Consider the following 27899-nt stretch of genomic DNA (forward strand, 5'->3'; position numbering starts at 1 on the left):
GGTCCAACTAGACCTCCGTGTAAAGTTTTAATGTAAAGAAAGTACAGATGTCTGCACTTGTTCAATAGTTAGTATGATTAAATAACTAAGTGTTCCAGCTGAGAGGGGGTGCGGTGGCGCAGGGGGTTGGACTGGGTCCTGCTCTCTGGTGGGTCTGGGGTTCGAGTCCCGCTTGGGGTGCCTTGCGGCGGACTGGCGTCCCGTCCTGGGTGTGTGCCCTCCCCCTCCGGCCTTACGCCCTGTGTTGCCAGGTAGGCTCCGGTTCCCCGTGACCCTGTATGGGACAAGCGGTTCTGAAAGTGTGTGTGTGTGTGTGTGTGTGTGTTCCAGCCAAAACAATGGGCATATCATCATGTCACAATTTCCTGCCTATTGCTTCCTTGCCTATTTGTCCGTCTACTGTCCCGGATAATTTAATGATTAATTCCAAGGGTGGCTGATGGCAGCTCCCCGAGGACCTCCTTTCAATTAGCAAATAATTAAAAGGATTGCAGAGCTTGTGGCTCCAATTTAACACAGGAACTCAAAGCAATTTGGCCCTATAGAGGAACGCCACACTTCCAGCCCAACGTTTACAAAATGAGATTATCACCTACAATGAAAGAACGTTGGCTGTTTTCATAAAATCTGCACACCGATTTCTCGCGATGCCAACAGGTTTCATGAATAGCATCCTGAAAGCTGCCTGTAGTACCTCAGGACTGGGTTCACAATCACAGAATGAAAGGGTTAAACCACTGCTGATGGGAGTTTGCTTTAAAGCAGGTAAAACAATAATGCTTAGATGATGAGTTTTTGGGTTTTACGGTTGGGTTGCACACTGGCACGCTGGACAGAAACGGAGTTCACGGCACTGAGACGACATTGTAAGGCTGATGGTGAAAAATAATATTCTGCGACAAATGGAATCCATTGTCCACGTTACTGCAACCAGCCAACAGATGAGAAGGACCCCATCGACACAAGATCCTGCCAGTATTTGCTACACAAAGCAGCCAAGGTGAGCGCAGAGAAATCAGAATATGTATTTACATTACTGTATATACAACATTGTCCTCCAAACACACTTTTCAGCAAGTTACAATGTGACACCGTGAGTAGTTGTCCAATAAACATGGCGGCGAAGACAAAAGAGCTGCCGTTTGCCGCTGCTGTGTTGGGAGGATGACTGAGCTCGCAATAAGCTCCAGGGAGGAGAAGGTACAGAGCAGACAGTGGAGTTGCGCAGGGGGGGAGACGGCACCCCATCCACAGGGCCTTCTTGTAAGACCCCCTACGATTCCCCTTAACTGAAAGAAGCAGCAGGGAGGTAGGGGGTGTGTGAGAGAGAGAGAGAGAGAGAGAGAGAGAGAGAGAGAGAGAGAGAGAGAGAGAGAGAGAGAGAGAGAGAGAGAGAGAGACAACACAGTCATGTAATCACATTCGTATTCTGGGCTGACTGTCAGAGACCCCTCGACGGAAGAGGTCGAATCTTTCCAAAGATTACGTTTGATTGGCCTGCACTTATGCGCCTGTTGCCATCGTGGAAAAGGAGCGCAGAAGAATCATTTGCCTTTCAGCTGATTGGATGAACACTTGACAAACAATCAGCAAAGAGCGAGATGCTTCCTTTCAGAGACGAGGTTTCGCTCCTTCTCCGAAATGAGTCACGGTCGACATCTACGTAGATGCGTTTGGTCCTGCGCTACCGCTGGACCGTGGAGGAAACGATGGAGAGAGGGTGTGAGAACAGCCAGAGAGGCGAGGCCACCGCACCTGGCGCTGCAGATTGGAAAAACACCCTCAAACATCAGCAGCGTTAAAAACAAAAAAGACAAGAAGTTCAAAGCAGTGGGCCGAGCGGCTCCTTGGGGGTCCAACGGAAGCGGCGTGTTCCCAGTGAAGTGTTGGTGAGCGGCAGCAACCCCTGGTGCGATGGGAGCTCAGGAGGGTGTGAAGCCTGGGCTCGTTATCTCCGTGGTGGGACTCGCGAGACACTCGCTGGACTTGAGGCTGGCCAGGGACTTGTAGCTCGCCATGGATGTCAGGGAGCCACAGAGGCCGCGTAGGGACGGTGTGTCTTCCTTGCCTTGGGGCACAAGTGGAAGAAGAGGTGAACACGCAACAGCAGGAGGTGCCCAAGCATGTTGAGCAGAGCTACACACAAGCATCACTGTGTGCCACCATAATGACACCTAATGTACATACCTAATACATCAGTTATACCATGTTCTCCACTAGGTGTCAAAAACTAAAACTACATCTACTTCAGAATATTTTCAAAGGTGAGCAGCGTTCTTGTTCGCAAACACACATTTGACTTGTTTTTGAAATCTGAACGTTCTGGCCTTGTGAGATGAATATTGAATAAAGAAATTAATTCTCACTAAATCTTTCAGAGTCCTGCTGGTGTGTGATACCTCAAAGGGGCTTTACCACAGTTTGACCGCACTTGGAAATGGTACACCTTCCCTGGATACAGTTAAATCGGGAAAATGAAACGTCACAATGATGATTTGTGCAACAGTCATCCAGTAAAGAGCAGCGCTCATAAAAGTTTAATCCCACCCAGCAGGCCTTCGGCTTTCAGGACTGGAGATGCTACCGAATCAAGGCAGTGATGTCACCGCTGCTGAGTCACCGTGTCCCCACCAGGGACGCCGATGGAGCCAGACTCCGCGTACCTCCTCTGAGCCACCGGGGCTGCTCCAGCCTGGCCTGTGCCTCCTGGTCAGGAGTCGGGTCCAGCGATGAATGCGAGAGGTTCATGTCCGTGGAGAGCTGCTCCAGGCTGTGGAAACTCTTCCTGCAGCGCAAGGAAGAAACGGAAGAAAAAGCAAAGAAGTGTTACAACAGAGCTGGAATCACCTGAGACCCAAACCCACAGAGGCCCAGAATCAGAGGAAGCAATGCTTTTGCACTGCTCTGCAGTAACCAGGAACAGGTTGTCCTGACCGTTGCTAAACCCTTTGACCCCTGAGTTTTGTCAATCGACAACTCCAATGGCTATCAGAGCAAGAACCTTCATCAAGGATGATGCAGTAGGACTCGGGATTTGAACTCCGTTCTAATGGCAACAGGCAACAGCTTTAACCATGATCCACCTGCTTCCTAAAACACGAGTTCTGTCCACTTCCTCACATCTGCATGCGATGTGTCGGAGCGACGATCGGCGAGACGGTCACCAACACGGAGGGCTCAATAGCGCCGCTCCGGATCACATACGTCGAGCCCGACCGCTTTCTGCGGTGCATTTCCGACGAGAGCGGCCAGGCAGCCGTCAACCAGCGAGATAGACCTTCAGCCTGCCACCGCCAAGCACAGGAACGAAACAGATCTTTATCACGTTTAATAACGTCAACGGCGGCTCATCTGCGCAAGCAGACACTGTTGCCGATAATTGAGGGCGCCATTCCAAACAATACTGACTTTCAGCCTCAGAGACCCACGTCTTCCTCACGTGGCTCGTCACAAAGGGAGTGCGTGACCCGCGAGCGGTAGATGTCCAACGGCGCTACTGTTGTAAAACAGCGGGTATTGTTTGGCAAAAACATGGTATTTCAATGTGTCTGTGCCCTTATGCACGTGATTGCTGGCAACACAGCTACTGATGCCTGGGTGAAATTTGGAGAGACAGTCACAGAACCGCATGTCTCTCTCTCTCTCTCTCTCTCTAACGCGCGCGCACACACGCGCACACACGGTACGAAAAAACCCACTCCTCCCACTGGCTGGCGCTTTTCCTGCACAGCAGCGTATCCAGGGCGACGGCATTGGTGTCCAGGGAGCCCGGTGAAGGCCACTGATTGGTCAGATGGGCTGTTAACTCCTGCCTGGACCGCCGGTCGTGGTTCTTCAGCACGGTCCTGGGGACACAAGTTGGAGAAGATGGGGCCTGTTGTCAAAGGGAGAGTCGTGATGCACAAAAAGCACAGTAAACATCTGAGAATCGATATTAGATTAGAGAGAATTGCGTCGCAGTTCACAGTTAGAAATGAGTCCCGACAGTTGAGCACCTCTGTACCCCTCTTCAGGGTCCGCATCATCTACCTGTGTGTTTGCAGTGGTCCTGCACTAAATCAACCCAAAAGCGCGTATCTTCACCTTGCTTTTCTACATACTGGCCCAGGTGGTCAGAGAATAAAGATGGAGTAAAGAGTCCGTAATGGAAAGATTAAAAGCTGTGAGCAGTTGTGAAAATCTGATGTTTCTGAAAGACAGACTCAATCCTACTACCTGGGTACTGGCAAACACACACACACACACACACACACACACACACACACACACACACACACACACACACACACACACACACACAAAGTGCATTCAAACAATGCAGCTGGGCAGAGATCTGTACATTCACTGGACAAACTGGCTCAGGAGGTCGGCAATGCCGAGAGAATGACTCAGCAGCTCAGACACAACAGCAGCCCACTGAAACGCATTTAACCACAACAACCAAGATGGTGTGTGATGAGACTTGGTCAAAGCTTCCCTGAACAGTGAAGAGTTTTCTGTAAAAGAAAAAAAAAAAAAGTTTCAATTCCCATATCATGTTTCCAGCATCCTTCTTCTGGATCCTCATTGGACCGACCCCATGTGGACCGTGGATATTTCAGAGAGGGGTTCCAAGGACTGATGGAGCAGAAGAGAGGGATGCCGGAGGATCTAAGCGAGATGCCAGGACACAAATAGCAGGAAGGAAGGTTAATGGGGGAAACCAGCAGGGAAAAGTGGGTTTCCATAAAGAACAATGGGAAGGGCATCAGGGTGGGCACTGGGGGCATTACAAAGAATGGCGGTCAAGGAGAGGAGGGGAAAAAAAGAAAATGAACAATTTGCACTTCTCACACTTCTCTCCCAACAGCTGAGGATTTCCTACTACTGTGTGCGCGCACACACACACACCTTTGTACCTTTACGTGTTGCTTACACCCCAAACACTCAGCTGTAGCCTTCTGGATTTGGAGAATCTAAGTTTTTGTGACAGCTGGTTACATTTACATTTATTAACCAGATGCTTTTCTCCAAAGCACCTTCCAATGAACTCTATGTAGTGTTATCAGCCCACACACCTTATTCACTGCGGTGACTTACACTGCTAGGTAGACTACTTACAATGGGTCACTCATCCATACATCAGTGGAACACATTCTGACCCTCACACACTATGGGGGACCTGAACAGCATGTCTTTGGAGGATGGGAGGAAACCAGAGCACCTGGAGAAAACCCACAGACATGGAGAGAACATGCAAACTCTACACAGAGCAGGGACTGAAACCATGTTCTCTTGCACCACCGAGGCACTGAGACAGCAGCACTACTCGCTGTGCCACCCTGCTGCCCCTGTGTTTAGAACTGCTGCCCATGTCCCCAAAAGTTGCAGGTTCAAATCCCACCTCTGGCTGAAGTACCCTTGAGCAAGGTACTTACCCTAAACTGTTCCAGTAAAATTACCCAGCTGTATAAATGGGTAAATAATTAAGTCACTTTGGAGAAAAGCCTCAGCTAAATGGATGTCAGAAGACTGACCCATTAAAGGTGATGCACAGCATTTCCAACAGCGTCGTCATGCAATTCTGCTGCAGGGTGTTTTTTAATAACCTGATTCTCTCCATGTTCCTCCAGGAGCTCTAATTTCTTCTTACAGTATTAAGGAGTGAACTGGTCATTCTAAATTGCCCTTAGTGTCTGTCTGTTATAATGAGCGTGTGACTGCCCCATTATGGACTGGTTTCCTGTCCAAGGTGTACATTGACTCCTGCGCTACATCTCCAGGATAGGCTCTGGACCAGCCTGACCAACAATGACAATGAAGATGATTATTAAAACATTAGTTTTTCCCCTTTCGTTAAACACATTTTCAGGTCAAACTGCCCGAAAAGTGGCTAAGTGTGCTGGGAGAATTTTGAGGACAATGGACATCTCAGGTGGAATGAAACTCCACAAAAGCTTTTGTTTTGATCTCTTGTGAAAGTGGAGAGAAGCTCTGGTGTAAACAGGATCACAGAGATATGCAGTCAGTGTCTTCCGCGGACTGGTTCCAATTACTGATATCAAGGAATGGATAGTTGGGGGGGGGGGGGGGGGGGTCACCTGAGGACAATATCTAACGGCGTCTCCAGCCACTGTTGCTTTCTAACCCTCGGATACCCAGATGTATGGGTGTGCTGTTGCCTTTAAATGATTAAGCAGGGAACTTCTGCGCTAACAAGCTGGGAAGTGACTTCCCGGACGTGGAGGAACCAACAGCTGGGCGGTCGCTAGTGGAGCCGTACGTAGGGGTCTCCTGTCCTCAGTGGGCTGTGCCCAGCTTGGGCAGCTCATGTTCCTGCAAAACCAATCGCAGAGATTCATGAGCCAGTACTGTATTGCCAGGAGGAGTTGGAGCTGTAGTCATGAGAGCAAATACAGCTTTTCAGGTGAGACAGTGGCTGCAGCAGTAGCAGGGCAGTGCGTCAGCACCTGCGCTATTCATTAATGACCAAAAAAATGCTCCGTAGGGTCAGGAAAGCCAGGGGGTGCCCCACCTCACCCCGATGAGAAGCAGACTCCTCCATCGCCAGAGCATTCTTCAAAAGCATGCTTTTACAAGAACCCCTAAATTTGATAGCACATCATGGAGAATTGCATGGTCAAACAAAAATAACTCGTATGTCTTTAGAATCAAAATTAGTGACAGACAAATGGTTTGTTTGAAAGAAAAAAAAGTGTTCAACTGCCTTTTACAAATGTCTTGGAATGAAAATTTACTTTTCTGCATCACTATATTGCATGGCCTCTGATAAATCTGCAGTCATTCCCACGATTGCCTCTCACACGCCAGACGGCCGGTCCACGCCACAGAAGCACCATGACAGCTTTTATTTGGACCATGACAGGGAACAACATGCACAGCTCCCCCATGAGGCTGAGCTGCTAATCCGAGCTCAGCACGACCCGGGTAGGTGAAGGTGGGGTGGGCCGCTGCGGTCGTTCACCAAGCCGTGGTTTAAATGTCAGACAGCCTCCGGGCATCCATGGCAGCTCAGAAAATGGCATTGTGTGGGTGGTTGAAGTGGGAGGGAGGGAGCATCACACATTTCCATGATGGCTCTCTGGAATGGGCAATTATACTCCCTGGGTCCCCTACTGCTCTGAACGGCTCACTCGGGGAGCCCACGCTGGGCTCAGAGGAGATCTGATGCATAATGGGGTCCGCAGCAAAGTACATACTGTCTCACAAGTGTAAACAAACAGCCCGATGGGGCCACAAGGTCCAGAAAGAGCCAGAGGAGCCCATTTCAATTCTACTGATGAACAACCTGCACTGTTTGCTTAACATCATCTTTCTCTGTTTGTCTTTTTTTCCCCATTTCGAAGGTTAAGCAGCAGCTACGTTTCAGCTGAACGTACAAGCAGCAGCAATGGCAGTTTCCGATTGGTCGACGGGTCACGTTACCATCAAGTGGGTGGTGGTACTCACAGCTGATCCTGCAGCTCCAGTATGATGTATTCCAGCTGCTCCTTCTCCAGCCGGTGACTCAGGTCCGTCTCAGCCAGCTGCTGCAGCAGCACCTTGTTCTGGGCCACAGACTCCGACAGCTGGGCCTCCCTCAACCGCACCAGCTCCTCTAGGTAGCCCTGCAATCGCCAAACGGCCACGTCAGCCAGTGCCAGAGAGACAAGCCAACACTGCCTGCTCAGGCGCCTCTGCGTCCATGCCAAACAGACGCACCAACTGTGCAGCAATGCGCTTGTTTACTGATCCTTATATGGAGCCTAGCAATGCACTGTGGGAAAGCGCTCTGCATGTGAGCAGACAGTGTGAGCAGCTCATGGTTTCATGGTATACAATTACACACAAAGGCAGAGTAAAAATGGCTACAGAGACGTGTGGATAATCACAAAACAGGCTGGAACATTTTAGAAGGGTAATCGGTTTCCGTGTGATTAAGTACAGCTTGTTCCTTTCCACCATGTGCACCAACATTCATTGCAAAAATTAATTCAAGTTCAAAATGCAAAGGGTTAAAAGTAATCAAATGCTGCAGCGTTCAGTTTGCATAATGCGTTTGAGTGAACACACCCTGCTCCTGTTCTCTCTGTACACCTCCATGGGGCTGCTAAGGTCAGCGTCTTCGTATGAACGCAACTCCCATCCTCTGGCGAGCCGAGACGTTGCCGGTGGCATTTCGAAGAGAAATGACTCCTCTCCAATTACACTTGTATTGCATTGTCTCAGGCACCAAACATCAAGGCGGGAAGCGGATGCCAGAAAAACACATTTACCACAAATATGAAATCCATCGCAGAAGGTCAAAGGTGACAGGACAGAGACGAGCCGCATTTGGAAGGGTAATGAAATTTAGAAACCATAACCTGTTAGAAGAAAAACTGAAAGGATGCAGGGCAGCTCAATGAGGGTGCCACTGGTTTCGGTTTCACTGGGCGTACAGTGCAGCTAAGGTAAAAAAATCTTTATCAGGAAAAGCAGACCTGTGCTTAGCAAGGACATGGAAAAATACCCTGCCTTAAAAATGGAAAGAGAAATGGAACCATAACTTCTACGTGTACTTTAAAATGCAAACATTAGCAGGTAATACTGAAAAGAAACCTTTATAGTAAGCTATTCAATTGCTGAAGATGGAATGGATGTGAAGGACCTTCACGTGGAACAATTTCAGCACATTTGAGATATCGGCTTAAATTTATAATGGGTTTGTTCTATGGAACCTTTTTTTAATTTCAACTTTAATCTCACTGACAGTATAAAGATAATTTAAAGTTTCGGGTGGACTGGGTCATTGACCATCTTTCTCGGAAATATCGCTTTATCCCAGTCCCTGGAGCATCAGAAGAACCTAAAAGTCTGGTTGTCGCCTCTCACACTAGATGGGTTGGGAGACCACAGAAATTTTTAATCCACCGCACTGCTCTCCTAAATGATACTGAAACCCACTGAGATCACCCTTCCACTATTCCTCTTACCCATTAAAGAATCTCTTGGGCGCAAACCTGCTTAAGGAAACATTAAAAATGGGCAGGAATTAGAAGCCGTCATGGTGACACCTGGCTGCTCTTTAACCTCCAGAAGCTCTAGTCAGGCTATCCTCCTGTTTTTCCTCTAGAAGTTTAACAGTAACTGAAGGTTACCAGCAAGTAGCATATGAATACACTTGGGAAGAGTGTAATGAACTTCTGGAAGTCTCAGGCCTTGAAACCCCAGAACAATTTTATGCCCTACAGGTTTTCAGGATTACCAAGACTCATGCTCAACCTGATCCTCATCCTCACCTCTTCCTATCCTTTCCATTTAGAACCTGGATGTGTAATCCAACGTTATAAATCAATGTCAATGCCTGGAGATTCAAAGTCTGGAGACCTGCGGGTTCTACATACTACTCAGAGACCCTCTCCTGCCAAAGTGGAGAGAGACACATCAGTCATCCCAACCCCTTTGCTTCAAGGCCACCCCCCCTAACCTTCTGCTCCAGGGCCATCCTGTACTTCTGCTCCACCCGCTTGCATTTGCTGAACCAGCTGCTCTGGTCCATGAAGATAGCAGAGCGACAGTTATCTGGCGTGCTGCTCTCACTCCCACTGCTGCCCAGTGTCCGCATCTCCTCCTCATCACTGCTGATGCTGTTGATGCTCTTGATGCTGTCAGAGCTGTGGAATTTTTTTTTTTTTTTTTTTTTTTGGGGGGGGGGGGGGGGGGTGCACATAGATTAGTAGCTTCAGAAAATTACTATTTTCAAAACTAGTCCTCAGATAACATATTCCAACTTAATATATTGCTAATTTGAGTTTCATATTTTTATAATTCACTATACAAAAAAGTTTAACCAACTTAAAAATCATGGAATCATCTCTGTGACTGCAGTCATCCTCTCTGTACAACAAGTTAAGGGAACTGTGGACTTGAAGTGAGCTGTTTTGCTGATCACCACATTAACAAAGCTTTACACAATTTCTATACCATCAGTGTTCCTCTCATGCGCCTACCTCTGGGTGAATTTAAGGTATGGGGTGTAGTCGATGACGGCGGGGCAGCTTCCATCCAGCACCTCCCCTTTCAGACAGAAACTGAAGTCGATGGCATTGAGCCCAATAAGCATGTCAGTCAGTAGGCTTGCCTCCTCCCCCAGTATGATTGACCCCTCTTCGTAGAATCGCCTATCACAATGGAGGGGGGGGGGGGTTACCCCACAAAGTCAGAATATGTTATTCGTTGTCTAACTGGAGTCCTACAGAGAATACAGGCTTTCAGGATATCTTCAACAGATGCCACTGATTCCTCTTCCCATTATGGAGAGGCAGGACTTCATCTGAACAATGCATTCCATTGCTATTTTCAGCTCTTTATATCCTTCAAGTTTCTTCAAATGTGATTGAAAACCAAGTGGATGCTCAAAGTTATTATACAGCTGAAATATGAGATTTTTTTTCTAAATATGAGAACTAAAGGAGTCTTTAACAAGACCAATAAAAAAAAAAATTCAGAAAAATTCTTCCTGTCATCAACAACAGGCAAATGATAATGTTGTCTGTATGAGTGTCACCTCGTGGTTTTGTAGTCCTTCAAAGCTGCTGAGATGTACTCTGACAAGCGCTTCTCCATGAGGGCTACCCTGATCCATGCCCGACCCTGAGGAACAGTAAATAAGAGACCCGATATTCAGACCAGCGATTTAGAAAAGGCCTGAAACTATGTTTTACAAATGATGTCTTCACTTTGACTGTGAAGTCATTTAACTATGCAATCCCAATAAATAAATCCCTGGTACAGGTGATGGATTGATAAATTGACAGAGGAATCCATTCAGCTCTTTCTTTCAAGGAAGATGCCATGGTTATCAACTGTGTACTTATTTACACAGCTGGAGACTGTTCCTGATGTGATTAAGGTTCAGAAAATCAGGTCACGACTACAGACTCCTATCCAGGGTTAAGCCTGTAACATGAAAAACATGCAAACATCTATCTTGATAACTGGGCAACTGGTGCTGTAGTCACAAACAGTACTGCTTGTCTCAAAGATAATGTGTGTCAACAAGGGAGGGTGAAAAGCTCACAAAATTAATCACCAGTCCCATAAATCAATCCTGGTAGACAAAAATTAAACAAATCAACTGCTTTGTGTCTATATACATATATATAAATTGTCATGACTGAAAAGGACAATGTGCTCAAATAAAAATAAATATAATAAAAAGACAACACTTATTTCATGCTTTTTCTTTTAATGTTTTGGGAGATGGGATGAAATCACTGGCCAGGACCTCCTGTTGGCACCTTTTGTCTGATGCTGTGCTGCCATGGAGATGAACACCGGTAAGTGACCCTGTCTACATATCATGTCTTAAGCTCAACAGTTACTTCTGCCCTAAAGGCCCACAAACCAGACCCTCCACTGTGCATCTACAAGCTAGATCTCCAGGACCAAGGGGCCACAGTGACTCATGTCAGCATCCACCTGTGGCGGGGGGGGACTGGAGTGCCTTCTAGTCCATTTTCCTGCTGGTCATTTTCATTGTATTTCATGGTTTACACCTAGAGCCAGTCACACAAAGTACTGATCGCTGATGGACACCAGCAGCTCAGCTACTGAGGAGTAACACAGGTAGTGTTATTGTCTCTCAAAGGCAAGTTCTGGGCAATATGAATCTCTCTCACACACACACTTTCAGAACCGCTTGTCCCATACGGGGTCGCAGGGAACCGGAGCCTACCCGGGAACACAGGGGCGTAAGGCCAGAGGGGGAGGGAACACACCCAGGACAGGACACCAGTCCGCCGCAAGGCACCCCAAGCGGGACTCGAACCCCAGACCCACCGGAGAGCAGGACCAGGTCCAACCCACTGCGCCACCGCGCCCCCCGTCCGATATGAATTAATTTTTGTAATTTTCTCATATTTGAACTGACTTAAATTATTAGATATATAAGTAATAATCCACATCCTAGTCCTTCACCTCTTGGCCCTGGCCCTCAATATTTACAATTTATTGTACTTGCCTTTTTATTTGTACTGCCTTACTTATCAGCACATCCTTCTCTAAACATGTGTTTGTTCATGTCTGCTCACGTCCAATGTGCTCAGTGTACCCAGTGTAACTGTGCAAATGACAAACAAACAACTGACTGACTGGTGAGACGCTAACCCTAACCCCAGCCCTCTTCACCTTGGCCCGGGATGTGCGGACATTCTCCATGCTTTCGATGCTGCTGATGCAGTTGTGGGGAACCTTGCTGCAGGCCGTGCGGATGTAGTCCCAGAAACTGCGAGGACTTTCATAGCCAAACCAGGTGACCTGTCCTGGAAGGTGAAAGGAGTAAAAGAAAAGTATCCATCACAACCTCGTCTGCAGACCGCTCTTTGCGCATGTCCTGCAGCCTTCTTATGCCATGCAGTCCAACAGAAGACGCAGAATCGGGAATTTGTATGAAAGGTACAACATTTGTCCACTAGGATGTCCAACCAGCTACCCTCCGCAAAATAACGAGCCATTTTCTCTTGTGCACAACACATCGACCCAACAAACTCTTGTTCTGTGCTGACTGTTGCCTGATTCATCCCCTAAATACATGTGGTGTCCCTAATCTTGATCCTGAATCCCAACACTCAAGGATGCCAGACATGAGTTGTAAACACTGGGAAGGTGAGGTAAATTTAGATGGTCCCAAACATTTGTTATGGCTGGGTACTCTGTACTGCCAACACCTGGGCAGGTAAACATGGGTCACATCCACACTGTTACAGCCAGAAGTGTAAGGAAATGAAGAAAAAAAAAAAAAAAAAATACTTGTAACTCAACCATTTGTCAGTAGAACTGCTCAGTTCGTGCACGTTTATCTTCACCAAATCGGTGTATCTGTTATTGCAAAGGGATGTACATACAGCATAAAGATATTCTAAGGAAAGAAGACCCTTCAGAAGGAGTTTGAGTTCTCATTCATGCAGCTCCTCACTTTCCAGATGCAGAGCAGCAGAAAAATGAGAAAATGCAAATCCCAAATTGCACATCCTCAATCACAGCAGTTACATCACACAATGAGCGCCACCGGAGCTCCACTTCACTTAGGGAAGCCTGAACCACAGGCGGAATTTTAAAAGCTGGAGGGCGGAAATGTAAAAGAAGCAATTGATTGCTTGTGCAATCCTCGGTACAACATAAATGAGTAATGAGAAGGAGATAGACTCGGAGGTGTGTCTCGTGGAAAAATGGCAACATTTCATTTCAAGACTAAAATTACATGAAACATCAGCTGAAACCTCGGCTGCCGGACATGGTTACAAATGCCGAGTGGTTCGTGAAAAGCTTTCCATTTTTTGGAGAGCGAGAGTGGAAAAAAGGTAGAGATGAAACAGCATCTTGTGCGCAAGCTTATACCCATCAAGAAATGGTGCAGCAGCTGAAGTTGAACAGAGGACACTTCCCAGAATTTCACTGTCAAGGAGAACAAATGGTGACTGATGGCCGAAGATGGCAGGAAAGCCATTCGGTTTGGCCTCCTATTCGCCATCGTCCCAGCCGTGACACTGTCAGTATTCACTTACTACAAAAATGGATCGTCGACAACATGGGGGATTTTTATTCTCGCTGTCCACAGAATGATGAAGGTGGAGGGAAGGGAGGGATATTCGATTCTCCATTTGCCTTCATCAGACTTCAATATCTTGCACAGGCCAGGATTGCAGACCACACCAAGTGGATTTTATGACAAAATGCTTGTGGGCAGTGACACTGAGCCAGAGTCTTCCTCCTCATGTGCTCTGATGGATTCAATTCATTCATCTTCAAATTGACCCATTTAGCTGACACTTTTCTCCAAAGCAACTTACATTGTTAAGGCTACAATTATTACAAGCTTACAGTTATTTACCCATTTATACAGCTGGGTAATTTTACTGGAGCAAATTTTTAAAATTCAGTACCTTGCTCAAGGGTACTAGAGTCTGAGATGGGGGTCAAACCTGCAATCTCTGGATACAAACGCAGTAGCTCTAACCACTACTCTACCAGATATATGCAGCAGCACATGATATAATTAGCCTACAATTAACCAAAAATTAAGTTTGGCTATTGCATCCAGGGAAGGAGGCAAGTAGTCCAAAATCAGCTGGTGTTGTGACTGACTAATAAATACAGAGACAAAACATAGGCCAAAAAGCGCTACACTTGAGGGCCACTTAGCACTACCTAATACCTGAAGATTCAACAAGAGGATACAGATTTTAGCAGGGTGTTCAAAAATCAGCAACGAGTACTCGGGGGGGGGGGGGGGGGGGGGGGGGGGACTGGAATTCTGCTGGGTTGGATAGGTATGTGAGGAAAGGGTATGATTTACATTAATTCACTTAGACACTTTTTTTCCAAAGCAACTTCCAGTGAACTCCATGTAGTGTTACCAGCCCACACACCTTATTCACAGCGGTGACTTACACTACTTACTCATCCATACATCAGTGGAACACACACACACACACACACACACACACACACACACACACACACACTATGGGTGAACCTGAACTGCATTTCTTTGGACTGTGGGAGGAAACCGAAACACCCAGAAGAAGCCCACACAGACACAGGAATAACATGCAAACTCCACACAGACTGAGCAGGGATCGAACCCACGTTTTCTCACGCCACCCAGGCCCTGTGAGACACCAGCGCTACTCGCTGTGCAGCCCATTCCATCGGAGCGTTTTATTACTGGTTACAAAAAACCAGACAATTCTTCATCAGGACTTTTGAGAAACTGAACAGCATGCAGCCCAAGCCTCTCCAAACAGGAGACCCAATTTTCCCCTTTTGGTGATCCCCGGACTAAGGAGAGATGGGGGAAGGGGGCTGGGTGGTATTTTTTTTGGACACGACAGCAAACGTGTTAAGAGTGCTATGCTCAGCAAATCCCCCTCCCGACACCACGACAAAGTACGGGGCAAGTGACAAAAGAAGTCAAACTATGAGTAGCGTGCTGACAGCGATCCCACAAGCCTGATTGATTCAGCCATCAATGCGATCAATACCCTGTGGAGACAGCGTAATAACACGTCTGAGAGTGCTGATGACAGGGGTGGGATTCATTTGGGGTTCTTATATATAGTGCTTTGTGTCTTTGTATATGACGCAGTTGTGGCGCTGGCTTATTTTCATACCTGTATCCGCTTTTCAAGGTTTCTGATTAGTTGAAACATGATGCAGAATCTCACGGATTTCGCTGAGAACTGGAGTACTTCTAAACGCATGGACCTTCTGCCAAGTCCAACCCAGGTTCGCCAGCAGGCCCCCAGGACCCTCCAGCTCTGCCAACCAGACCGTCACAATCCTTTTCCTCCACAGTTCAGCAAGTCTGCATCCGGCTCAAGAAGAGAATTTAAAACCAGCCGCCTGTGTCCTTATGTTCACCTCAGCAGTGCAGCAACCATACCTCCTGCGAGTACTGCTGTACAGCGCTGCATCACTGTGACATCAACACTGACAAACACTGATCCTCATCCAACACACACACACACACACACACACACACACACACACACACACACACACACACACACCTCTTCAATCCAGCCACGGCAAATGGCCATGAAAGCAGATTAATAATTAAACATGTCATAGAGGGATCTGAGGAGCAGCAGGGATATTAATAAATTGTCCTTTATTATAGATATTATTCAGATCAAGAACAAAGGATAACTAATAGAAACAATGTGTTCTACCATAATTAGGCAGTTTTACTATCTGTCACTGCCACCAGTTTAACTGCGCCACTGAAGGTTTGTTGTGTATTACTGTCAAGAGAAGACGTTTCAACTAGGGAGCAGGATCCCCCCCCCGGACACCCCCCAGCAGAATGGCAAACAGCAATGTGTTCCCCAACATGGGAAAAGAAAAAACAAAATGTGTTTGACCCTGGGGGGGGGGGGGGGGGGTGCATGGTGGCACAGCAGGCTTGTCTGGGTCCCGCTCTCTGGTGGGTCTAGGGTACAAGTCCTCCATGGGGTGACTTGTAGCAGACTGGCATCCCGTCCTGGGTGTGTCCCCCTCCCCCTCCAGCCTTGCGTCCCGTGTTAGGCTCCAGTTCACCGCGACCCTGCTCGGGACAAGCGGCTTCAGCCAGTGTGTGCGTTTGACCCTGAGCTGAGTAAGCCCATTCACAGTGGATATTAAACACTTTAGACAAAGACGTATCTCTGATGGGTGTCTTTCTGACTATGTTTATTCAATCTGCTGAGGGAAGGGAAAGATTTCCCTCCACGATCATGCCCTATACTTGGCGTAGCCCTTCAGGGCCCAAAAGTGGAAGTTTAAGCCAAGCGAGTAACGATGACCTTCCAAGGAGGGCGTCTCCTCATGGAGCCTCAAGTCCTAGATAAACGCCAGCAATATTTCTACATTCAACTGTATTTAGTGTAGCAAGCTAAATAATAATGTTAAACAGTGCTACACAGGCAATTTTCAAAGCACATTTACTGCATGATATGCATTTATCAGACACTTCTACAAAATGACCTACGACTTGACGTAAACAAAAGTCCATCGACAACAGATGAATAGCTTTAGACACAGCTTGTGTCTGATACCACCATGTTGCTGGTTCAAGTAGCTTTTACAGAAGTTATATTCAAATCGCAAATACATAGATAACCATAGCAGATGGTGTTGGACTCATTTATGGAGCTGTTAGGAGATCAGGAGAGAAGTGGATCTGAAGGAGATGGGTTTGAGATCCATTTTGAATATGGGAGGGATTCAGCAGCTCTGAGGGACAGCAGGACATCATTTTACCCTATCTATGGAAGTTAGATTCAAATATACAGCTAATCATAGCAGATGGTGTTGGACTCATTTATGTAGCTTTCAGGAGAGAAGTGGGTTTGTAGGAGTTTCAATAAATGGAAAACTTGTGCCATTAGATGAGCATCTGATGTGTGTATCGACGTGTGTACCTGGCATTTTACAGAACTTACATTTTGGCCCCTATTCTTCATGGGACATATTTCTGCATTTCCAACACTCTTGACACTGCTAAAAGTAATTGGCACAGAAGCATTCGGTCAAATAGAATCCACATCCTTACCTTTCAAGCGGTGGCTCAGGATCTGTTCCAGTATGGAGACAAAGTTTATGAATTCGGGCGACGAGTCGTCAATGGTTTCGAAACACGAACGGTCAATAAGCGTTTTCACAGAGAACCTGTGTGAAAGACAGACATGAAATGTGGATCATAAATATATACAAAACCAGCAATCACATCCAAAAGAGCGCATGAACCAGCCAAACAAGCATAAATAATTGAACTGAGAGAACAATAACTGATTCAGGTGTCTCTTAAATGTTTTGCGATGCTAATGTGAAATTATGGAGGGGAAAGAAAGAAAAAAAGCGCATTATGATGATTTCATAAACATAACTGGTGTCTGACCAGAAAAGCAGCAGCTTGTATCGGTGCTGAAACAAGCCAAACAGAACATTGTTGGTTTAGATAGAGCTCAGTCCCGCTCACAGGCCACAGGCTCAGCAGTTTGATCTCAAAACGAACAACAGAAAGAGAAAACAGGACAGTCGCCGCAGTTTATTCTTCACCAAGGCCAGTCTGTTTAAATAGTGACGACTTAATCTTTGACGCTTTAACGGACTGCGGTGGGAATACGGTTACAAACAGAAACTGCACAGTACGATGGCAGCGACAAACTGCCGTCTTCATTCTTGTTCTTGGGACAGCTGGTAGCGTAGTGGTTAGAGCTGCTGTCGTTAGACCCAGAGGTCACAGGTTTGAACCCCCCTCCAGCTGTAGTGCCTGTGAGCAAGGTACTTAGCCCTGAATTGCTCCAGTAAAATTACCCAGCTGTATAAATGGGTAAATCATTGTAGTTAGACTAACATTGCAAGTCACTTTGGAGAAAAGCATCAGATAAATGAATAAATGTAAATATTGCTGTGCAGGTGAATCAAAGCAAAGGACCATGGGTAGTACAGTCATGCTAGATGCTGGGCAGCACTCAGAGTTTAAGGTTATTGGGCCAGGCTGATTTACCACTGGGACCACTGCAGCATTTTGGTCCCCAACATCTATTGAACATGAGGCAGATAATATACATCATACACATGTATGCTACATTTATATGGCTTCAGAATTGTGCATAAATATGTAAGAAATGCAAGTTTAAATCCTAATTTAAGATTCAACTTTCCACGTTTACAAACCCCGCCCCCCCCCTCCGAAGCTGGTGGAAGCTGTCTGACCCTGGCAATACCATACATCAGCTGTGCTGTCTCTCGTTTCCTAGGGACCAGAAAGGGCAAGACACAGGGGGGTTTGCCTACAGGGGGTGGAGGGCAAGCAGTAATAGCAAGTGCCAAGCGACAGGAACTGAACAGAGGTGCGAAACACTGTAGTAGTGCAGCCCTGCCACAATGTGACCCCTACCCCCACTCAGTTCACACAGCGGTTCTCATATTGATGTCCCCACGTCCCCATCGCATCCTGGGCGGTCCTTTCTGCTGCAGTAAGGCCCTTGCTCCTACTCGAAGACTGCTGGGCTCAATGACTTTTATTCTTGACCCCCCCCTGCTCAAACTGCATTTCTGAAGTGGTTACATTGGAAGTTACCACACTTGGTAATGTGTAAAAGAGTCACTACTGTAAAACAGCAATGCTGTGTTACCACTGAATGCACCTTTAGTAAAAAGATCGTCTATTGACACCTCAAATGCTGAAAATGTACTTCTCTCCCAAAAAAGAACCAGCAACAAAACCACTGAAACCATCATTAAATCAGTGGGATTGAATTAAGCAGCAACAAGAGGTAAGAATTCTCAATAAATTAAAAACTCACTGAGCACAAAAGACAGTAATGAAAAACTAAAGTAAGCACAAAGCAGCTGTAATAATAAATAATAAGCAGATAACAGCAAAATCAAAAACAGAGGCTGTAATTATAACAACAAAAAGGCCTGTCAATAAATGCAATTAAAGCAGCACTTAAACAGAGAGGTGTAAATAAGACCTATCAGTGAACACACACAGCTGCTGGCTGCACCAGGCTGCTTCCATACACACTTCGCAAAGATGGTAAAACCCAGTAATGTTGACACAGGCCAGCAGAAAAAGCCATCTGTGGGAACATCTGGCTACACATTGACACGAGACAAAAGCACAAGGCTGGGCCACCTGTGTAACACATGTGTGTCAAGGTCAAGTTACTGTGTCCAGGTATGCACGTGTCACTCCTCACCCTCCATTAATAACTTTACTAGCACCATCATTTCCATACTTAAACAGAGTATAAGTAAAGGTCATTCACAAAATACCATTTTGACCTTCAGAAAATATGTAATTGCATTGGCTCTGCACTGGTTTAAAGAATTAAGACAGTTACCTATTACTGGGACCATTTAACTAAGAATGAAAGATTCCACACACACACACACACACACACACACACACACACACACACACACACACACACACACTTTCTGGTTGGAAGACATAATACACATCTTATTTGGCAAAGCAGAAAATGTTTAACACATTATATCCTCATCAAGATACATTTTGTTCTGCCTCTTTCCACCATTCTGCATGTGGCGCAGCAACAGATGTAGTGCTTACAACTGTGGCCTTACAGCTGGAAGGTGCCTGGTTCAAATCCCATGTCCTGTTGTACTGGTCTTGATCAAGGCACTTACCCTGAATGGATATAGTAAAGATTGCCCAGCTAATAAACGGAAAAGTAGCTTAGTGTACAGTCCTAACATCATAGGTTGCTTTGGGCAAAGGCATCAGATTGATAAATGTGAAATAATACACCCATTTGTTGACCTTCTCTTGCCAACATAATAGAAAACAAGGAAGTGGCAGCTCTTCAATACGACACGAAAGATTTCACCATGAGGCCCTGAGCCTGGTAAAGACTATTCGCTGCCTTCATTGGCACTCTGTAGGCAGGGAGAGGTGATGCAGTGGAAATCAGACAGAACCATCAAGGCGCTTTGAAGCCACCAATTCCTGCGATTTTTGCAGGGATTCTCAATGTTGTCAGGTATTTTTAACCTTTGAGATCAGGTGCTTTAGTGTAAAAAAAAAAAAAAAATTTAAAAAAAATGCACCCCTATGTTCTGAAGCAACTAGACTGATGCGTCTCAGCCCAAAATTTTAAACTATGAACATGATTAGGATTATAAACAAATATTTTGAAGTCAGACAATATAGTCTTTCTACATTATTTCACTATAAAAGAAAAAACAAAACACTTAACTGGGAATCTTTACACAACTAGAAGATCTCATCCTGAGAGATGTGGAGACCTCAACTTCCAAGAATGGCCTCATTTGTTCTTTATTATTATTTCAGTATTTGAGCCTCTGCCTCATTTTAGGTCTACTAACCACCCTAGGCACTAGAACTACTAAAGCTGATATAATTAAATGTCTTGCCAACAAATACTGTATAAACTGTGACACATCCAAGACGACAATTTAAAAATTTACTGATTTAGCAGAGACTGTTCTTTGAAAATAATGCCCATCAAGGTATAAAACAGTACATTTCACAGCAGACAAAGTGTGTTAGACACAGGATTATCACAGCTTGTTTGCAGGACACCTTATGTTGCTGGTTCACATCCCTCAAGTAGTTGCCTACAGAAGTAACATCGGAATGGCGAACACACTTTAAAAAAAAAAAAAAAAAAAAAAAATTCATAGCAGATGGCATTCCACGGTGGAATCATTTTTGCAGCCGTCTGGAGATTAGAAAAGAAAGGGCTCTGATACAGAATGATGAGACCCTTCTTGAATGCTAGGAAGGATTCAGCATGTCTGAGGGACAGAGGGAGCTCATGCCACCACAATGGGATCAAAATCAAGAATCCACAGACCATATCGCACTGAAGTGTTTCAGTAAAAAAAACAACCATCTCAGTGTCATCTTTTCACAGCTGAACTCAACACACACACACACACACACACACACACACACACACACACATTTTCAGAACCGCTCGTCCCATATGGGGTCACGGGGCACTGGAGCCTACCCGGCAACTCAGGGCGTAAGGCTAGAGGGGGAGGGGACACACCCAGGACGGGACGCCAGTCCATCGCAAGGCACCCCAAGCGGGACTCGAACCCCAGACCCACCGGAGAGCAGGACTGTGGTCCAACCCACTGCGCCACCGCGCCCCCACAGCTGAACTCAAGCACTCAAAAAAAAAGTTATAAAAGTAGGGTGTAAGCACTATCATTTACATGTCAAAGAGTAGCTGTCAGTACTTGTATGGATGGATGGATGGATATAAGAGATATGGAATGGCTTTGGAAAGAAACAACCGCAGCAAGTAGGTACCAGCATGATGCAACAACTGCCTCTTCTTCCCAGGGCCTCCAATCAGGCCGAGCGTCAACGTGTACAAATGCTATAGGAGGGGCTCTTCATGCAAGCCTGGTCGATTCAATACTCAATTACTCTCAGCCACTTGGTAACGTTTTCACTTTTCTCAAATCAGGTTAATAAGTCGCAGAAATTATTGGCTTTACCGTTTCATATTATTCATTTTCCTTATTTTAAATAATGCTTTCAACCATTAATACAGCAAGATATTTTACTGGAGTAGTTCAGGTCCTTTGCCATCATGCTAAATTCAAGTAAGATGTTGAGAGATGAGCATAAAATCACCTTCAGTCATATTTTAACTGAAAGATACTACATAAGATCTTCATAATTTAAACTTGACTTCCAATGTAAAGGACAAATAACTTAAAAAGCTCTTCATGGGTGTTACAGAAAGCTTACACCTCCCTTTCTCATCTTAAATGAGCTTCAAAGCTGCAGTGATGAGAAAAAGGCAAAATGAACAGAACAGCAAAGCGGTTTGTCTTCCAAGATGGAACAGCATGAGAACTGGAGGGCAGCAAAGAAATTTCCAAAGAAATGAGAGGGACTCGTGCTATAACTATCATGCTCAAAGACTGTGGAATCAGCACTTACTTGTTTCTAGGTTGAGGTGGTAGTATGGGGTGGATTATTCTGAAAGCAAAGCCCCCTGATATTTTAATGGCCCATTTCAGGGTACCAAATAAAACAGCACCTTACGTTACTAGTCAGCGTCAAAAAAAGAAAAAAAAAAAAACCCTCTTAATGGATTTCAGGAGAAAAATCCCATTAAATCCTCCTTGCACAAGTCCACCTGGTCGAATTATGACTAAAAATGAGGACAGCCTGGCTGCTGAGGGCTCATTAGCCTTTCTTACGGACCACTGCTAAACATGAAATTAACGTAGGGCTGCTATACAGGGCTGTATTTCACAGCCCATTGCCATTCAGGGATGTCAGAGAAGAGGGATGTAGACATTTCAACATACGTCATGACCATATTATAGAGATTAAGCAGGTATAGGACTTTGGAATATGGTACATATTCAAGCATGAAATTACATGAAAATATCTAAAATGATCAAAGTTCATAGCTGAGACTTTAAAACCGGTTATAGCAGATTATGGAAGGGACAAATTAGATGCAAATGAATAGATGGAGTTCTGAATTCGCAGACCGGGCACCAGCTGGCCACGTTTTGGATCATGCCACCTCCTGGCTCCCCACTGCCCAACTAAAAAGCCTGACTGATCACTAGAGGATGTGCAGATATGATCTACTCCTTCATCTGGAGCAGATGGGCTGCCCTGGTAAAACACATCTCCCCTTACGTGCTTCAGGTGCAAGCAGTGGCAACAACAGGGCCAGCAATCCAAACAAGTAGCATCACTTTCCAGAAAGATGGGCCAATCAAACTGAGGTTTTGAGAAAATAGGGCAAGGTGAATGATACTGAACATAAGGGGCAAGTTGCTATTATTGCCCCAGCACTCAGATATGGCAGCTTCCTGAGTGGCCCAGGTGCTCAAAAAAAAAAAAAAAAAAAAAAAAAAAAAAAAAAAAAAAGTTCACACCTTCCCAAAACAGGGGAAATTAATCACAACTGCAACGACGGGGTTGCAAAAACAGCGACCACAGGGAATTGGCAAAACCACTCATGATCTACTGCAGGAAAACAAAATGACTACAAACTAACAAGTGAAGTGCTTGTTCAGGACCTGGACTTTGGCACAACAGATTACAGGCTGAAATCCTTGAAGGGGTCCTTCTGCTGTACCCTTGAGAGCATTACTTATCCTGGATCACTGCAGTAAAAAAAAAATAATCAGCAGCACATCCTGTGCAGGATGTATCCCACATGGATAAACCAAAACATGCAACAGTACAAATTAATCAAAAAGTTACTACTGTAAGGTATTTTTGTACCAAACGCTACACTACCGGTAAAGTTTTCAAAACATCTGCCACTTCTAAGCCTTATTTTGTATTTAGCGGACATCTCTATCCAAGCTGATTTGTATAATAACCCATTTCTAACTATTTTGTACATTTCACAGCTCAGTAATTTTTACCATATCAAGAAACAGGTTTTAGCCCTGGAAGGAAACTACAGCCACATCCTGAATAAACTCCTTCACCCAAATTGTGTCAACGAGATTGCTAGCTACAGAAGAGAAAGTGGGATAAGGTGACAATATCACTTTGCATAAAAGTATCTAAAAGGACGCTAAATAGGGTAATGCAACCACATTCATTTAACATTATCTGCTCCAATGAGTCATTTCAAAAAGGAAAAAATAAAAAATAAAAATTCTAATATTAATCCATGTGACTCATAAATCCATCCTGTTTTTTTATATTAATCTGATTATTTCTACCCTTGTTTTTCTTTTTGTCTCCAAAAAAACCCAACAAACTCTCATTAGATGAAATGGAACGTGTCAGGCTACATAAGGAGGACAGTGGCCAGATTTGAGCGAGGTGACCTGTGGACAGTTCCATGACTGAGGTTAAACTGTACCAGGGAACCTGTCATTGGTATGGCTTTGCAAGACATCATTCCAGAATTTCTTAGTGCTCTAAGTGAGGCCACCATATGGTCACAATTCCAGGTCTTTAATCACAGCATCCTCTGCTGTGCATGCAGTGCACTGATGCGCTGCCGCAAAGAAAGACACCATGCTACGGTCACATCTGGACATCATTGATGCATTTTAATGAGTGTAAAATGATAAAATCATACATCCAGCAGCAAATCCTCACTTCTCTGCTCAAGTGGACTCGTGTGGGCATAAACTGATAGGTAGGTGTGAACTGGCACTCATGTACCCTCAGGCACCCTGTGGCAGCACTGAATTCAGGATGTAATGAGAAGAACAGGTCACTGTTCTTCCCTGTGGCCTTTTCCTTAAGTAAGGCCCGTAGACAGAAAGCCTGGGAGGACCAGAGACATGGTGGTAATAATAAAGGGCTCAGTGATCAAACCCAGTTCTACTGCTCAAGCCTGGGAGGGGTCCATCACTCCCTCCCTGACCCACACTAGCCCTATCACAATCCTTTTCCAAACACAAAAAAACCATTAGTATCTCTTGCTCAGGCAAAATAACCACTTTCCTCTACCCACGCATCCAAAACCTGGTATTGTTAAATCCGCAATAACAGTGCATTGTTCTCCACTTCAGCTGCATCTCAGAGAATCTGTTACCGAAAAAAATGAAACAGAGTGAAGAACTCGGCATGAAAAGTAGAACTGATTTCAGAGACAAAGTTCCTACGGTGAGAGTGTAAGTGGAGTTCAGCTTACTATAATGCATGTTAATAAGAAGTCGGGCATTACAGGGACAAAAATTATTCTTTGGAAATAAGATTGAATTTGGAACAAAGAGCTGCACTGACAAGTTACAAGGAAGAAAAAAGTATTTGAGAGAAATGACCCCCCCCAAGGATTAAACTCGGATGAAATGGAACAAGATTATGCTTTGAGCCAGAACAAATTTTTCATGGGGAGGAACCTTTTCTTTGCCTTAGTGTGTCGCTGCCTGTGTGTTCTGCTTGTCGCATTGAAACAGGTGTGCGACACGCAGCAGCTCCCTCCCCCCCATGAGATAGGAACATTGGGGCAAGCAGAGAGAGCTAGCTGGAGAACAGGGAATTCTCAAAACTGTAATTACAGAGCTCTGGGGACCAGGGACACACAGGAACACAGGGATGGGGGGGGTGGCATGAGGGAGGACCATTTAACGTTTTACTCTCATAAATGCCAGCGTTGCTTGGAAATGACAGCAATCAGCACTGGGAAAGTGGCAAAGAAATGTCAGTGGAAATTTCCCAGGATACTAATTGCATCAAAACAGGCTGTTTTTTTGCCTTCTCTATTCTTGGCATCCTAGGCACAACAAACTGCAAAATTTCAAAGTAATATACAAAATTCTTTCATGATGTTCGGTAAAAAACAAAGCCAATCTGACAGTTCTATAGTTTTACATATAAGGATATAACTAACCCTAATTTAGCCATCAGCAAGTCCAAAAGGACAGGTAAATCTAACCAATGTGAGATTACACATTTTACATGGCATTATTTATTCTTTTAGATTTGTAGCCATTTATCTACCTTTACTTGGGTTGATGTGTCAGGTTGTACACTAACCTGCTTACAATTTTTTACCCATTTGAACAGTAGAGAACCCTTAGCATACCAGTTCAAGGTAAGAACTTCACTCCATAGTACTACAGCAGGCATGGGATTTTCACACTGCAAGTCAGTTATTCCAGCCGCTACAACCACCAGCCCCTATTCAATCAAAAACAAGTACTCAGACAGAAGCTACATGTGAAAAAGGACACTCAATGATTCAGTGCCTTGGAGAAATCAGCTGAAGTAATTCTTTATCAGCTCTTTGCTATGTTTCAGTGACAGATCAATCACAAAGCCATATAAACATGCTATAACTTAATAATATAAAGTTGGCAGTTGAAGACAGAATGGGAGCGCAGACTCAAATGTCTCTAAGCACAGCAGTCAGTAAAAACCTCTTAATACTTATCGCCAGCTTCCGAGCCAGTTCTAATAATCCGGCTGATAAATGCAGAACCGGCGACGACGTTGCTCGGCGAGGCCCATGCGTCAAGCGCAGAATACAGGCTGCCTTCTTGTCTTGCGATGCAGATAAACAGAGGACCGATGAGGAGAAAAAGCTTCAGAGAGAGAGCAGCAAGGAAAGTGCTGCTTCTAAAGCTGCGCACTGCAGACGATGCCAGCAGACCCGGGTTCGTCACGTCGGACCCTGGCAGAGCAGCAGCGGGTGCCGCTCGGGTTTTCCAGCTCTCGGCAGGCAGCCTTAGTCCTGGAAAACCAATCTACATTAATTCGATTAGCAAATCGATCAACTGAATCAAGTTCGGCCTTGATTGCTGAGGTGGGAGAGAGAAACGTGCACAAAGAAGCTGGTGAGGAGCTGAGGAATGCCGAGTTGCAGAAATACCTGTGTGAAACACTACACCTTTTAAAATAAAATGCAATTATGTAAATATGTGTCTGTTGTAAATATGAATTCTGCAAAAGAGATTATCCCCTCCCCCCCCCATGAAGCTGGCACTGACAGAGGAGCCCAGCAGAATATTAAAATTCAAACTTAATCTGTTTGAAGAATGAAATAACAACCTGGAAACTGGTGAATAAGGTTTGAATTCTTAAATGTGCATCTTGTTAAATGGCCATGGCATGTGTGAATTCCTTACTGAAGCAAGGAACCCCAATCAATACTGCAGAACCATGTTAATAAACTCAAATGCTTTTTTTTCCGCTACAGCTCCTGCACGAAATAATTAAACTGCAACAACTTATAGCAAGAAAAACTAAATGAACATAATGAATAAAAATTCCAACACGTACAAAACTGTACCTGCTCTGTGGTCTTTTTCATTGATTGTTTTGTTCCTCATGATAGAAGCGGAAAACCTTCGTGTAACTAAAAACCTGCATAACAATAAGTTAAGAGCAATTCAGGAAGAGATGACACACGCTAATATTGCGTATTCACAATTCATAAAAGTGACGTTTCAGCTTTTTTTACTCGCCGCCGCTTGACAACACACAGCAGCAGCGAATGTCTAACAGAAGACGAATGTCAAAGTACACTGTTAATGTAACTGCACTTACTTAATGAATTTAATTAAAATATGCATGATGAACGACAGAGAAAACAACATTTGGCATCTTGATGAAAAAAGATAGACTGAACGCTAAATTTATCGCCTCAAAACCCCTCAGCGAGTCCCATCGTCACGTCAGCGACGAAAATTACTGTCCATGATAATAAACTAGAATTACTACTGCAATGGAGCATCTCAATCAATGAGTCTCTGCGGTGAAACTGACTGTACCCGGCGCCTGCTTCATATATTTTAGTGTACCGCTCATATACACACTCTTTTCTTACTATTTTACATTATTAAAACACAGAAGCTCCGTTCCACTTGGTCACGCGCACCGGTCCCAGCCGCCGCACGAGCGAGACACGCGCACGCGTCTTAACTGCGAGCCGTCAGCAGTGGTCGCGTGACGCTCGCTCGCTCGCTCGCTTTCTCCGGCGCGAGCGCCGTACCTGCACACCGTGATGAGGTTCTTTCTCTCCACGAGACTGGTCCGCGCGGCGCCCTTCTTCCGGGATAAACTGATGCCCAGGTTGAGCGATGCCATGGATGCACCCTGTTTGCGCCCAGTTCCGCTCGCTCGCTCGCCGTCTCACTCCGCTCGGCTGCGCAGCTCGTCGCCTTCGCGTTATGTGACGCCCCCCTCTCGCCCGCGGCGCAGTTTTGTAACGGCACCGCCGGCTTTCCCCACCTGCTCTGCTGTCATTAAGAACAAACACGCGCGCGCAAGCAAGCAAGCAGACAGACCGCGCGGCGCGTGCCTGAGGCGATCCCGCGAAAGGATGCGATCTCGCGCTGAGCGCGTTCGTGGCCAAACACATTGACCACCCGCAGTGTAGGGCAGCCGTGTTAAAATCGCAATCTTAGCAAATCTTGTATTTTAATTAAAATGT

General features: G+C 45.4%; 1 protein-coding gene across 1 annotated transcript; it reads right to left on the reverse strand.

Annotated features, from left to right (window-relative positions):
• Positions 1 to 1362: 1362 nt before the first annotated feature.
• rundc3b (RUN domain containing 3b) lies at positions 1363 to 27682 on the reverse strand. The gene is made up of 10 exons (XM_018762858.2): positions 27459 to 27682; positions 17057 to 17172; positions 12151 to 12284; positions 10529 to 10614; positions 9972 to 10142; positions 9449 to 9635; positions 7450 to 7607; positions 3699 to 3845; positions 2664 to 2785; positions 1363 to 2068 (listed from the first exon to the last, which is right to left on the reverse strand). Exons 1-10 carry the CDS (start codon positions 27551 to 27553, stop codon positions 1923 to 1925), a joined length of 1362 nt encoding a protein of 453 aa, XP_018618374.1. The 5' UTR covers positions 27554 to 27682; the 3' UTR covers positions 1363 to 1922.
• Positions 27683 to 27899: the final 217 nt, after the last annotated feature.

This window comes from Scleropages formosus, chromosome 18 (genome assembly GCF_900964775.1).
Source record: "Scleropages formosus chromosome 18, fSclFor1.1, whole genome shotgun sequence".
Lineage (NCBI taxonomy): Eukaryota > Metazoa > Chordata > Actinopteri > Osteoglossiformes > Osteoglossidae > Scleropages > Scleropages formosus.